Below are 14,081 nucleotides of genomic sequence, written 5' to 3' on the forward strand. Positions count from 1 at the left end.
CTGCAGTCTCCAGAGAAAAAAGGCCTTAGGTAAAATGGAAACAAATGAGGCAATTGTTGGCATACTGCTGGAAACTGGAGATCATAGGGGGAAAAAATGGTTCATGTTGAGTTTTATGATCACAGATTGTGGTAGATCTGGCAAATCTGAGCACTGTTTGAGACATTGCTGAGATTGTTGTTTTAGTGGAGATGTGAGATTACAGGTTTCAGTAACACTTTACAATAAGGTCCCATTAGTTAACATTAGTTAATGCAAAAACAATGAGCAAAAAATTCAACTGTTCATTGTTAGTTCATGTTAGCTCAAGTCCATTCAAAAAATATTTACAGAGATGACATTTGATTTTATGTTAACTATTATAGTTAACTAATGTTAACAAATTAAACCATATTGTAAAGTATTACCCTGTTTTCATTTCTCAAGAGAAATGTCTGAGAGTTTTCGTTTGCACCTCTACTTAATTTCATTCCTGTCTTTGAGAAACAAAAAGATCTCATTTGTGATGTTCCCATCCTGCAGGATATCAAAAACTGCTTCGATTTGCCAATCAGAAGAACGAACTCCAACATTTCTGATCTAATTTCACAACAATTGTCTAATTCTATTTCTATTTTTATTTCACCCAAGGAAATAAAGGAGTTAATACTTCAATTAAAGATATCTGGGAACTTCACCAGGTCTCCTGAGCTATGAAAGCACAATCTATGAGCAATGAAATCTTCCTCTGGATATGCCTACGCATGGAACCGTGCGTATTAGTCCTCGAGCTCAGGGTCGAACGGTCGCCGCTAAGACACTGCTCTTTCCTCACTGCTGCCCACTTCCTCCACAGTGCGTGCCAATCTCAAATCTGAGCCAAGCAGAACAATCATCCTGACACAGAAATCAGATCCGCTGAGATGTTCTCCAGCTAAGAATCAGACAGATTTCATTTATGGAGGAGAAATCCATACATCAAACAGAGTAGAGACTGACTGCACATCCAGGAGTCCGTCGGCACGCTCCCTGCGCTCCTGTCCTCCTTTGAGATCATCACCATCATCCTCATCTCTCTTCCTTAATTCTCTTTTTTTCTCTCCTCCTTGCTGTCTCTTTCTCCATTTCTGCTTCTGAACCCCCACACACTGGGAAATAGAGCAGAGGAAGGACTTCCAAGACACCCACCAACAACCCCATGAAAATAGAAAGAGAGAAAAGAGAGGGGACAGAGAGACTAAATGAGAGAGAGAGAGAGATACTGTATCAGTGCAACTTGAGTTTAATTACAAACTACATTTTCTGATGTTCTGATGTTTTCTGCCCGTGCAAAAGTTCCTGTCACTATGCTTCTGTTTTGTTTAGACATTTTGGCCGATACAGATAACCGATAATTCTTTATATTTGAAAGCCAATAACGAATATATTGGCCAATAAATCTAAATCCAAGTTCTTATATAATTTTTGAGAGCCTGATTACAACAACAAATCTCACCATTAAAATCCATGTCGCAAGCACACAATTGTAATGTTCTCATTATAATGTTATGTAGCCTATATGACAGACTTGTTTTCTTTTCTGAGATAATACAGTATAGATAACCGAGAGCAAGTGAAGTGGGAGAGAGAAGGGAAAGGATATCCTGAAACAACATTTCAATCAACCAATTATTTGAGGGACAAGTTTACAGTTTATGTCAAGTTTTGGCTTACAACCAGGGTTAGGTGGGTTAGACTACATCAGTGTTATATAATTTACCTCTGATTTTAGGGATAACTTATGGGTAGGGTTCGGTTTAGGGGTGGGGATAGGGTTAGGGACTACATTTTCAGACAGGAATGTTGTTCCAGGATCAACAAATTACATTGATCCAGGAACATGTCTTTCTTGGCAAAATCACAGTGACCATATATGAACACAGTGCTGCGCTTCACTCATGCAGCACATATATATTTATTTAATTATCTTACAGCCTTTAGGCTATGATTTAATAATCGCACAAAGCCATATCACGATTTCGGTTTGATTTCGATTCATCTTGCAGTCCTACAGTGTAGGATAAACTACACAGTGAAGTTTCGTAAAAAATCACTAACCCTAGCTATGAGTGAAAGTAACCCTAGCAAACATCACTAATAAATGAATACAGAAGATAATGACATAGGAGCAGAAAACTGTATCAGAGTGCAAAGGAGAGAGCGTAAAATGAAAACGAGAGCTGTTATAGGTCTGCGCTGTCCCGGGGCAGGAGGGAAAGCTGTGGTGACCTTCTCGACTCTACAGGGGACGAACAGCTCTCTGTCTAGATGCTTCCCCTCAGGCCCAGAGAAAGGACAGAAAGATGTATATAAGAAGACAAAGAGAAGAGAGAGCGAGATATCTGTCAGCACATTAGCACAGCCACCACTACAAAACCAAAACATTGAGATCGTCCTCCATCACAATGTCACAATGCGCCAGCAGGAGCTCTCTGGACTGATTTTATCTCCAGATCTTCCAGCAGTCTCCATAAAAGAGCCCTACCCACCTGCCACATATTCCCATTCGAGATTAGGCCTTCCTTTCAGATTTCGCTTTCTTTTACCTGAAGCTTTTTTTTTTTTATGTTTTCGTTTTCATTTTTGCTGACCGACTGTCGTGAACAGTCCTGCTGATATGGAGATTCTTTGTTCAGTTTTTAGAATATGAACTAAGTCTGTATTTACACACGCAGAGGGAAAAGTAATTTCTCCTTGAGGAGAAGAGTTGTTTTTTCAGATATCTAAGGTAAAGGGCTTAAATTAAACTTGTAGCTTATGTATATATAAGTTTCTCTCTCTCTCCATATATATATATATATATATATATATAGAGAGAGAGAGAGAGAGAGAGAGAGAGAGAGACTATGCCCTACTTATACTATGCTCCATACTGTTTTTATGAAGAACAAATACATATACTTTTGAGTGTGTATAGGCAAGCTTTTGGACATACTACTTCGTCATAATTGCGTCTTTAACTAACTCTGTTGTGTAGTTACGTGCATCCTGTCACTGTTTGAACTGCCCTTTCAATCATCTTGTGACCACATTTAGTTTCATTTATTTTCCCACCGTTTCGGAGAGAAATATAGTTGCACGTTGATCTGCCAGTCGTGGGTCTTTCATGCGGAGACTCTCCTCATGTGTTTGCAATTTGCATAATGATGCATCTATGTTAATGACCAATCGTATCTTTACAAAAGTTCACAATGCTGTTGCAGATGAAATATATTGTGGATAACATTGAATAAATATATTTTCGTCAGGTTAGATACTGATTATTAATCATTCAAACCACTATCTAAACCTCTCTACTTAACCGTCGGACAAGCACATCCGCCGTATTTGTAGTTTTTTAGCGAATCCTCCTCCAACTTACTGATTACTTAAGCCCCTTTCACACAGCGCATTAAACCCGGGAAATTACCGGCAAATTGCCGGAACGCCTTCTGTGTGAACGCAAACACGACCCGGGTTTAATGCCGGGATCGATGCCGGGTTGGGGACCTAGTAACATTGCCGTGTTCAGTCCCGGGACGAACGCTGTGTGAACAAAAGCCGTAATAATGCCGTGTCGTAGTGATGACGCTGAAGCCGGGATCGTTCGCCAGCTGTGAAACGGTACGAATGAATGAACCAAAATCAAATGAACCCGGGTCAAAAATGTATTTTCCGGAATCTCTGTGTGAAAGGGGCTTTACTGAATATAAGTAGACCATCCGGGTATCTTTGGAATACTCATTTCAACATACTACGTTTTGGGACACACCAATTCTAATTTCGAATACAATTTAGGATGGAGAGTACGCGAATTGGGATGCAGCAGAAGTCTCCTTTCTTATGTTGAAGTCTCAAATTTCCATCTTAGAAAGCATTTGATTGGACAAAAACAAATGTAGAGAAATTCAAACAAGATGAATTTCCTGCTAGAGAAAACCTCTACATTTTTAAATGCATAGGCTAAAAGTGAAAGTGTCAGCCTTTAGGAGTACACTAGCATATAGATGAACTTCAATTCTGATCTTATATCTCTACTCACAAATAAAAAAAAAACTTAAATAATCCATTCTGTTCCCCATATGATTTGTTTAGTCATCTGACAGTGAAGAGAGAGCGAAATCCATTTTTAAAGAAGGGATTACTTCAGTGCTCTTCAAGAAACGGTTCATATGTTCTTCTCCTAACCTCAAACACGTCATATAAACTGCCATGTTCCTTTACTCAGAAACAGTGTCTCAAATCATGCGTTAGTGTTTTGTGGGATGAAGTAATCAGCATATATAAAGTATAATCCTCACAGCTGCCGAACTTCAGAGGACAGGAATGGCCATCCATTGGGAAATTGACGAGTTTCATCGGGCATTCTGCACTTATTGTCAATCTGTGAAAAAAACAACAACAAAAAAACACAGATATAAATGGTTAAAATAGTGAGGGTGTGATATCCACCAAAACCTTTAAAGGTCTTTCACCAAGTAGGATATGGAACAACATTTCTAACAACCATCCAGTCCTGTAGGCCTTAGGGGCCGGGATTGTGGCTTCAACAACATTCATATCAACCTGCTGTTTCCCACAACACCATCTTTTGTTGGTCCTGCAACAACATTTATCCAGGAACACCTCCTACTTGGCAAAATGACGGTCACCCACGAGCAAACACAGCCTGCCAAAGTCTTTTCAGCGTAAATCGGACTCAGGACTGGACATGTGCGTGCGGTACCTCATAGTGTACAGGATGGTGCCGTTCTTCATGATTCGGAAGAGCCTATTGGGCGCAGTCATGTTGTGAGCCACGGATCGTTTGCCATTCCTGAAGAACGTGTCAGGGGTCCAGACTTTGGTCACCATCAGGTTATTTAGACGGAGGATCTCCACCGGGCCCTCATACCTCAACCGCCTATCCACCCACGTCTGGCGGAAGAACACATCCATGGTGTACTCCTGGAAGAAAGCACAAACACAGAGCTGTCAAAACAGCACGCAAATCAATCTGACTTACTCCTGACAGAAAGCTTCATTAGAGAGATTCTGTAAAAAGCAAAATAAATCCATCATAATCTTGCAAAAACATTGTCTAGATTCTTAAACAAACACTTCCCCTCATGTTGACAAACTGTGCTCCTGCCAAATTCCCCAAAACCCTTAAAAACAACATAAAATCTAAATGATCCCTATTTACTTTTTAAAGAAATTTAATTCCATTCACTTTTTTTTTTTTTTTGTTCACCATACACATCGTTTCAAAGCAGCTTTACAGAAAATGCATGTCTGCTTTACAATTTAGAGTGATCTGTTATCAGAGGTAACTGTCTATGTTATGTATTTCAGAAATGTACATATACAAATCACACAGTTAGCTAAAAATGTATTAATTGAAACAATTTAAGGCAGAAACAATGTGCTCATTGAAGTAATGAATTTGACTCTCAAAAAGTCAAAGGTGTAAACATGAACTGAAGCATTTCTTATCAAATTCATCCAAGAAAGAATTTCCTAGAAATAAATTCAACCTTTAGAAACATAAATCCAAAATTAATCCTATTTACTTTTCAAAGAAATCAAATTTTCAGCATTTTTCAGCAGTCTCAAACTGTGCATATCATGTATGAAATCAAAAGTCAAAGGTGTCAATATAAAAACATTTCTCATCAAATTCATCCAAGAATTTCATTGTAAAAAATTTCTAAAAAAATCCCCTGTAACCCTTAAAAAAACATGAAATCAAAATGAACCCTATTTACTTTTTTTAAGAAATGTCCTGGTTGTTCTCTACACCATTAATCAGTCAATCTTATTCTACTGAATAACTTTTATTTTCATAATCCTACAACAAAAAACAAACTTTCTACACTTCTGAAACAGCTTTTTAAGAGCAAAATCAAATCATACTGGAAAAAGTTTGTTTCATTTCACGGAACATCTCGAATGTTAAATGTGTTATGAATGCCCTGAAATGCATTGTTTTTTGCTGGTTTTAATATTTTAGGTACCAATCTGGGCTGAATACTATATGTGGTCACATTAAGCACTGTTATGCTCTTTTGCGAGGTGCAGAACCTCACATTGCCGAAATTGTTGACTCAATCACATTTTATTTTTATTTTGAATCTCTACCACACTGTACTTGATTTACTCTGACTAGGCAGATAACAGCACCTTGCATTGATCTAAATGGCAAACTGCCTGAATTATTTATTTTAATAATACCTCAGTGGACGGATATGATAACAGCTGCTCATGCACACATGTACGCACACAAATCCGACCTGTTCACATATAATCATAAACATCTCAGAGCACTCACCATCTCCACGTCGGAAACTGGGCCAAAACTTGTGACGTAAATATCGGTCTTCACTTCCGTCACTGGACCTGGACAGAAACAGGAATCTTTAGAATCACATTACAATGACCATAAGCCTCTTATGACTAGAAATAGATCTGAAAGAAATGTTGACTTTTTACAGAATTGATGTGATCTTAATAGTTGCATATTAGTCATTCTCAATGTGACCCAGTTATTATGAGTGAAATAAGCAGATTACCACAGACTTGCTTTTGCTTTTTTAGCTCTCAAAGACCAGTCTCAACCAATTTGACTAGCTTAAGAGAAAAAAACCCTTGAACAGGGCTTTATTTGATGAATCAGATTTGTATTTGATGGTGTAAAGTGTGTGTTTCGGATCAGAATGGAGTCAGAGCTGAATGTGAGAAAATCCTTCATTATTTGCTAATAATGCTGTAACCTTGTTAACCGGCATTAGATAACCACACAGATTATAGAAAGGCTGCATTGCCTACAGTATGGTGGCCTAAAACAATGTCTAAAACAGCTATTTGGCTATTAGTTAACATGACCTATAGCAACCCACACAGTCTAAGGGTGTGTTCACACTTATAGTTCTTTTGGTTCAGAAAATGATACATTTAGTCCTGGTTCACTAAGCGTTTACATTGCCATTTTTGACACTGAACCTAAAGATACAATACATAAAAAATAAAAAAAACATACAAAAGCTTTTATTACGTATATTTTGCGAACTTACCGAACATCCAAAACAATGCGGTGTGCTGGGCTAAATGTGCTCGTTGTATGTGTCTACATATGATGCCATTCATGATCCAACTCACAAAAAGCTTTGAAAATGCGTAAAAGAGTCAAAAGTGCCAGGAATCCCTCTGCACACACACAAATAAAGATCTGCGGCAAAGAGAGGGCAGTTTCGACGACTGTACTGAACTGTAACGGGCAACAAAGTTCCTATGACGTGAAAAACCAGATGCCTGAGAATTCTTATTGACATCCTTATGACATCACATCCTGTTTTTGGTTTGTTTAAATGTCTCTGTTGCTTTCATATCTCAGTCGAACCACAGCAAAGTTCATTTGAACCCTGAAAAGAAGCACGGTAAAAGACTGTGTAAAAAAAATGCTACAGTAAAAAAAAATGTTTCCTTGTTTCTTCTTGTTTTTTTTCTTATCAGTTATGTACATTGGGGTTTTATGGTACATCTAATGTTGTTAAATTAATGTTTATTGCATTAATTTAGTGTCATGTGTGTTACCATGATGTTTTGTGTGTGTGTGAATGACACTGCGCTTTTTATATATCAGTATTTACTTACTGAGCTTTGATTCATCATGTGACTTTCTCATCACCACCTGTGTTTGGTGGTTGTCAGTGTATTACAACGGTACAAAACAGACAGTAGGCTACTACTTGGTTGGTATATTAACATTATATCAGTAAATGAAATACGTTGTTTACTGTAAATTTAAGTTTAATCTGTAAAACCTAAAATGTTGCTACCGTTTCTAGCAACCACAGCTGCCATTTTTTTTTACCATAGATTTCACAGAATTTTTACAGTGTGGGTCTCGGTTTACTTGTTTGGTGTTCACCAAGGCTCATATGGCAGTGTTCACACGTACTCAAACGAAACGCACTAACGGTTCTAGAGCAAATCGCACTAGAATTCGTTTTATTCAAACCAAACCTGCCAAGTGTGAACACACCCTAAAAGTGACCTCAGCCAATAGGAAAGCCAATTCAAAGGCAGATTTAAGCAGATTATGAAGACATTATTTTTTTTCTTAAAAATAAAGTACACTTTCAAATGTTGAATAATATGTCCAGGAATATGTATAAGGAAAGGAAATGGGCTCAGTTTCGATTTCATGTTGATTTTCCCTAGTTTTTCCAGACTGAAACCATTTATCATTTATTTATCTACTTTAACCAAATTTATGAAGAGACAAAACTTTAAAAATAAATAAATAACAAATAAAGATGGAAAGTGTGAGTGAAAACAGACTCAGGCACTCAAATTTCTAAATCACATGATTTATCACTGAATCGTCTCATTGGCTGAACTTGTGAGGGTTGAACTCCTAATGTTCTAGAGGCTCTTTGATAGATGCTTGAGTAAATCACTTGCGAGTGAAGTGCCTTCAGTCAAACACAAGAAAATGGATTATCTGTCATTAAACAGACACTCTGAGCATCTCGCACAGTTGACAACCATGAATCCTACAGAAATATGAAAGACAGGAACAGTCCTACTCAGTCCAATGCACACAAAAATCACAACAGAGATTGTTCTGCGATATCTCTCAATTGTTTCTGCAACAGCAATGAGACGAAATAAAGATTAAATGGAGACTTTTGCTAAGATCTCCTGATTTCAGATTTCTCCACAGGTCTCCAGTAGAGTTTCAGAGGATATCTCAACAATGTCTCAAACTGTGCAGATTCGCAAAAATGCCATAGTATACAATCCAAAGTCAAATGTCTCAATATAAACTCAAGCATTTCAAATTAAACTCCTCCAAAACCAAATGATCTGAGCTGTTCTCCATATTCATATTATAGACCTTTTATAGAAAGTGAGGCTGTGAGAGATACACATACATCTCTTCAGTGGGTTGTACTATTTTTTTTTTTAAATGTGTTTCTGGATTGTTCTGCTGACAAAACACTGCAAAAATATCTTTCTGAGTAATTTCAGTAGACAAATAATCCCAGACAATATGAGCTGTGTAAAATTATAAGCGATCTAAGAGCTCTAAACAGCTTTTTAAAGTGGATGCCATTGAAAACATGGTAAGTCTATCCCTCACAGCCTCGCTTTCATACCTGTCATGGCACTGCTCTGAATAAGGTCTATAGCTCTATACTTTTACTGTATGGCAATTATTGTCTCATTTGTTTCTATTATTATTTATTTAGGAAATCCAGGAGAAATATAAGACACAAAGTTCAAATGTAGTTTAATGAAAACGGATAATCGTTTAAGATAAATGTTCACACAGTCAACAATTACATATTAGGCTGCTTCAGTATATGACGAAAAGTGCATTTCCTCATTGAACAACAATCAAACACATTTCAGACGACAACAACCAGGCCAATGGTAAGAGACGCGCCCGAGCCCTGATATCTATCATCTCTGAAGCACTACATTCTTAGGCAAGGGCAACTCATGCGATCCTACTAGAACTGTGAACCCACAGCACAGATAGCTGAGAGCTGATCAAGCCCCTCCAGCCTGATCCAGCTCCGCTCGAGAGCTCTTGTCATGTGAAGGTGGGTGTGCTGTTCTGTTTGGAGAGATGTGCTCTCTGCCTCTTCACTAAAGTTACATAAAAAACCAGAGCTTCATTCCCAAAGCTCCAATCACATCCCGGCATTACGCACAGAGATCCACAGTCTTTGATTTGATTATTTATGTCTTGGCTAATAAAAAAATGAGGAAACAGGGGAGAGCGGAAACTGTGACGTGTGCAGCAAGTCTTGATGTTTTTCTTTATATAGTAACTTTCATCAATAAGTCATTCATCAATATTATGTAATGACTAATACATCACTAGCTATATAGGACTATGAAAATATTTCATTTGCGTGCACTCTAACTCATGATCTCTAAAGCATTATATAATCTAATTATGCTTTCCATGCTGTTCATGAAGATATAACGTGTTAAATTCAGTTAAATCGACTGAATATATCCACAAACTTTATATATATATATATATATATATATATATATATATATATATATATATATTCCATGCATACACTGAGGGGTTCATTCTGAAGTTTCAGGCACAGTGGCCGACGTAATATATTTTGGGCTACTGTACACAGAACTAGAGCTACAATACAATTATTTTCTGCTGATCACTAACTATAACAGCAGCGCATCACTTGGCTTCGCAAAACAGGTTAAAACACTGATGCGCGCTGTTAAATGATAGGAGAGCGCGGGAAATGTTATCGGTTTACGCACACAAAGCGAACATCTGTACTCTTCCTACTTAAAATGTGCATTAAGCGGCTTTCTCGGCACGATTACATAACCAAACTCGCTTAAACATCTAAACGGCACCGATCTAACAGATACATGGAGAGCAGAGAAAGAGAGTGGGCAGGAAAAGGACATTTGGAGTTGGCTTACACCTCCATCTCCCCTCAGAGGACACCAACCCTCACCAAACAAACAACACTTAGTAAACAGCATGCGACCTGCACAAAAAACGCAACATTTGGAGAGCATGCTTTGCGCAAGAAGCGTTAAAAGCACTGCGCGCTTATTCTGGCCACATGATTGTGAAGATTTTTGGCACGTACCCCCAAATCCAGGTCGGAGTCTGTTGTCGTATCCATCCAGGAGTCGGTCCAGAATGCGCGTGAAATTTTCCGGGTACAATTTCTCATCCTTTCTGATCTGTCCAGATATTCTCTTTATGCTAAAAACAACACAGAGCAAACTGAAGCATTTTAACATTGCGCACACATAAAATCTACGCCTATTTTCGTATCAATCAACAGCACAAATAGTTCAAAATCGCCCGAGTTTCACGTTTGTAACCTCGAGGCGTAAAGATGCCATGCGTAACGCTCATATCCAGTTGGAACTCACCAAGCCGCCACACAGAGAAAGTAGAGGAGAGTGGAAATAGAAGTGGGGTACATCGCAGTCACCATCTCCTTCTTGGCAGAAACCATGTTTACATGCCATTCTTTAAGCCTTCTTCACATTTCCCTTCGCCAAACGTCCCGAGGAATGATCGAGGAAACGTGCGGCAGCGCGCAATACGCGCTTCACCATCACCCGCAAAGCAGTGCCAGCGAAGCATCCAAATCCAGAACTCGCTCTGCGCCCGATGGATCGCCTAAATCCCAACCCCAAACTCAGTGGTTAAGAGAAGCATATGGTGAGGCATCCTGTAGAATCGTGCGTCTCGCTGTGAGGAGGTTAGAGGAGAGAGAGGAGGACGCGCTGGGTTCCTACACACTCGCATCAGTGCCAAAACTGGGACGTGCGTCCGACGCGCAACACACTCACGAGCGCTCTTAAGAGAAGTCAGCCTGCGAGCGCTTCACTTTAGTGATGTCGTAGTGGCGGCAATGCGCATGAACTCACTTTACGCAGCAATTGTCAAGTCCGATCTTGCCCGAGTTAACCGTTGACTTTGGGGGACGGGTGCTAATTGATTTTGGCAACTAAAAGATGCAAATTTGAATTCTGGGGTTCGTGGACTATAATTAATCCTGTTTGTATTTTTACATTAACAGTTCCCACTCTCAGGAGGGAAAAAAAAAAGAAAAAGAAAAAAAGAAAACGTATCTGTGCTTGTAAATACTATAGGCCTACAGCATTGAAATGGGTCAGTGTTTGTCGCAACGTTACACACATGCTCGCGCACAGTCCGAGGTACAGTCACACTGTACAGGAAGTAGGACAAACCACACGCAGCTCTTAAGATTCCTGTACACCTGGGAGAGGACAATCTTCGGTGTAGTATCCGTGCGCGTGTGTGCTCGTGCCCGCTGCCTCGGGAAGAACAGGAGCCTGTGTTTGGTTTGGCTCTTCGATGGCACCCATGAAAAGAAAAGCTAATTAACTCTTGTCCAATTGTTTTTGACAGCAATCATACCCACCGATCCTTATCAGCACAAGCTGACATACACACTGCACATGCATAATAACTTCAGTCTGTCACTATCACAGCCTATTTAAAGCTTCAGATTTGAACTGATCCAGAATCAGCTGCTGTGTCGTATTTAGTTGGCTATAAAAAGAAAAATCTTATCCTCAATCGGCACTTGCTCTGGTTTATCTCGCATGATCTGTGGGCAGCTGGTGGCGTTCACCGGCCTTATTCACAGGTTGTTCGCGTGAGAAAACGCTTATAATAAACATGATGAGCTAGAGGTGGCACTCTAGTGTAATATCACTTATGAATATGTGGTAAAATAATGACGATGAAATAATTCTATTAGCCCTCTGTGTGCTTTTGAGTGAAGAAACCAGCCAAAAGTTTGTAGCTGTATCATCCTCTTCATCAAGAGGAGATACATGTTTAAACACGCAACTCTTTAGTTTTATGTTATGCCATAATGCTTTTTTTTCATAGTGATTATGATTTAAAGAGAATGAGGCTTTGGAGGCTTGTCCTAATTTTGATTTAAAATAAGGCAGCACAACCTCTTCTCTTTAGCATGAAGCAGAGAGTCTGCGCACAACAGAAAATCAAACACACTGAGTCTAATAGTCTAATTCACGAGTTCACACTTACATACAATTTGAGAGGGTAAGGTTTAATGCGTATTTGGCGTGCTGTCCGGAGGGAGGGCTCCGAGCTCGGAGTTCGGCCCGAACCCAGAGTACTCCCCCGTATGTAAGTGTTTTAGGACTAGAAGTGTGGAGAAGGGGTGGTGGGGGGATGCTGCAAAAACTGTCAGTGGATTGAAGTGAGACTGCTGAGTGTATATATACCTTTTACTATTGATGAGTGCTCTCCACTTGTGTTAATTATCTGAACGTGCTCCTCCCGAACTTTGTTAATAAAACCTCATTTAAAGACTTTCTAACCGCATATGATTTATTTTGCATTAGTCATCAGTGCACATTATTCTAAAGATGTATGAATGTTTTCATCATTTTTTATCAAAACATAACCAAACAGATTTATCTACTTAGTATTATTAACTATTAATATCCAATAAAATTCATTTCATACAACCAAGTCCGAATTTCTTGCATTATGGAATTTGATTTAAATTAATTAATAAATAATGTTTAATATTTAAATATAATAAAATTATATTTAAATTTTAAATATAAAATTTAAATTTGAATATTGTTACATTTGGTCAACAGATGACAAGTGTTTGGGAATTATTTAATCTAGTGCCAGACAGTAGATGTATAGAAATTAAACCCTATACCTTTAAAAAAATATATATATATATATATGTTGATGTGTGTATTTGTGTTTAAAGTTGATTGGACATTTTAAACCTTTTGCTGGGCATTCAAATAACCCAGTAAACAATTACCGTCTTTCAACGTTGAAATATGGTTGAAAATAAGTCGGTCCGCTTTGGACTGGTTTACGACGTGATTTCAACTAAGTAGTTTCGGTCGGACTGTTTGACTACGTGTTTTCAACTGATCATCTAAGATACCACATGCTTTCAACTGATAATCTAAGACAGGATGAGTCTGTTATACAAAATAACAGACAAAAACAAACTACCGAACCATGTTCATTATTATCTCAAAAAACTTTAAAGAGTTTTTCATATTCCATCAAGAAGTTGAAGATTGACCTGTTTTCAACGTCGTAATTAGACGCTGAAAATGTACATCTATTCAACGTCTAAAAGACGACTTTTTGCTAGCTGGGTAATTCATCAAACTCTACAACTTCAGTGTAAAAACAAGCTAATGAATGTCGATGTACAGGTCAAATACAACTGACAAATTCATTTGTTTCTAATTTGTTAGTGGATTCATTTTATGTATTTTTCTTTCTTTTTTAACTTGACACTTGACGCTTTATATATATATATATATATATATATATATATATATATATACAGTATATGACAGAAAACTCTATAAAGACTGAGAAACTTTGAGACATAAAAACAACAACAACAACAACAACAACAACAAAAAGCAGAACTATCACAGTGTAGCTATAAATAAACGGTGAGGATATTATAGAATTTTCACTTGTTTTCCACAGTTGACATCACATCCTGTGTCAAGTGGTTTGATTTGTT

At 38.2% G+C, this 14,081-nt stretch overlaps 1 protein-coding gene across 1 annotated transcript in view; it reads right to left on the reverse strand.

The window, feature by feature from the left end:
* The window catches only part of gabra4 (gamma-aminobutyric acid type A receptor subunit alpha4), a 28,056-nt gene extending 16,695 nt beyond the window's left edge, over window positions 1-11,361 (reverse strand). The window contains exons 1-5 of the mRNA XM_084430768.1: window positions 10,927-11,361; window positions 10,635-10,753; window positions 6,308-6,375; window positions 4,724-4,944; window positions 4,299-4,381 (exon numbers count right to left, since the gene is read on the reverse strand). Of these exons, the coding sequence (XP_084286894.1) occupies window positions 4,299-4,381; window positions 4,724-4,944; window positions 6,308-6,375; window positions 10,635-10,753; window positions 10,927-11,012 (577 nt within the window). The 5' untranslated portion in view covers window positions 11,013-11,361. The remainder of the gene's footprint in view (window positions 1-4,298; window positions 4,382-4,723; window positions 4,945-6,307; window positions 6,376-10,634; window positions 10,754-10,926) is intronic.
* Window positions 11,362-14,081: the final 2,720 nt, after the last annotated feature.

The sequence above is a fragment of the Rutilus rutilus genome (genome assembly GCF_951802725.1).
Source record: "Rutilus rutilus genome assembly, chromosome: 14".
Classification (NCBI taxonomy): Eukaryota; Metazoa; Chordata; class Actinopteri; order Cypriniformes; family Leuciscidae; genus Rutilus; species Rutilus rutilus.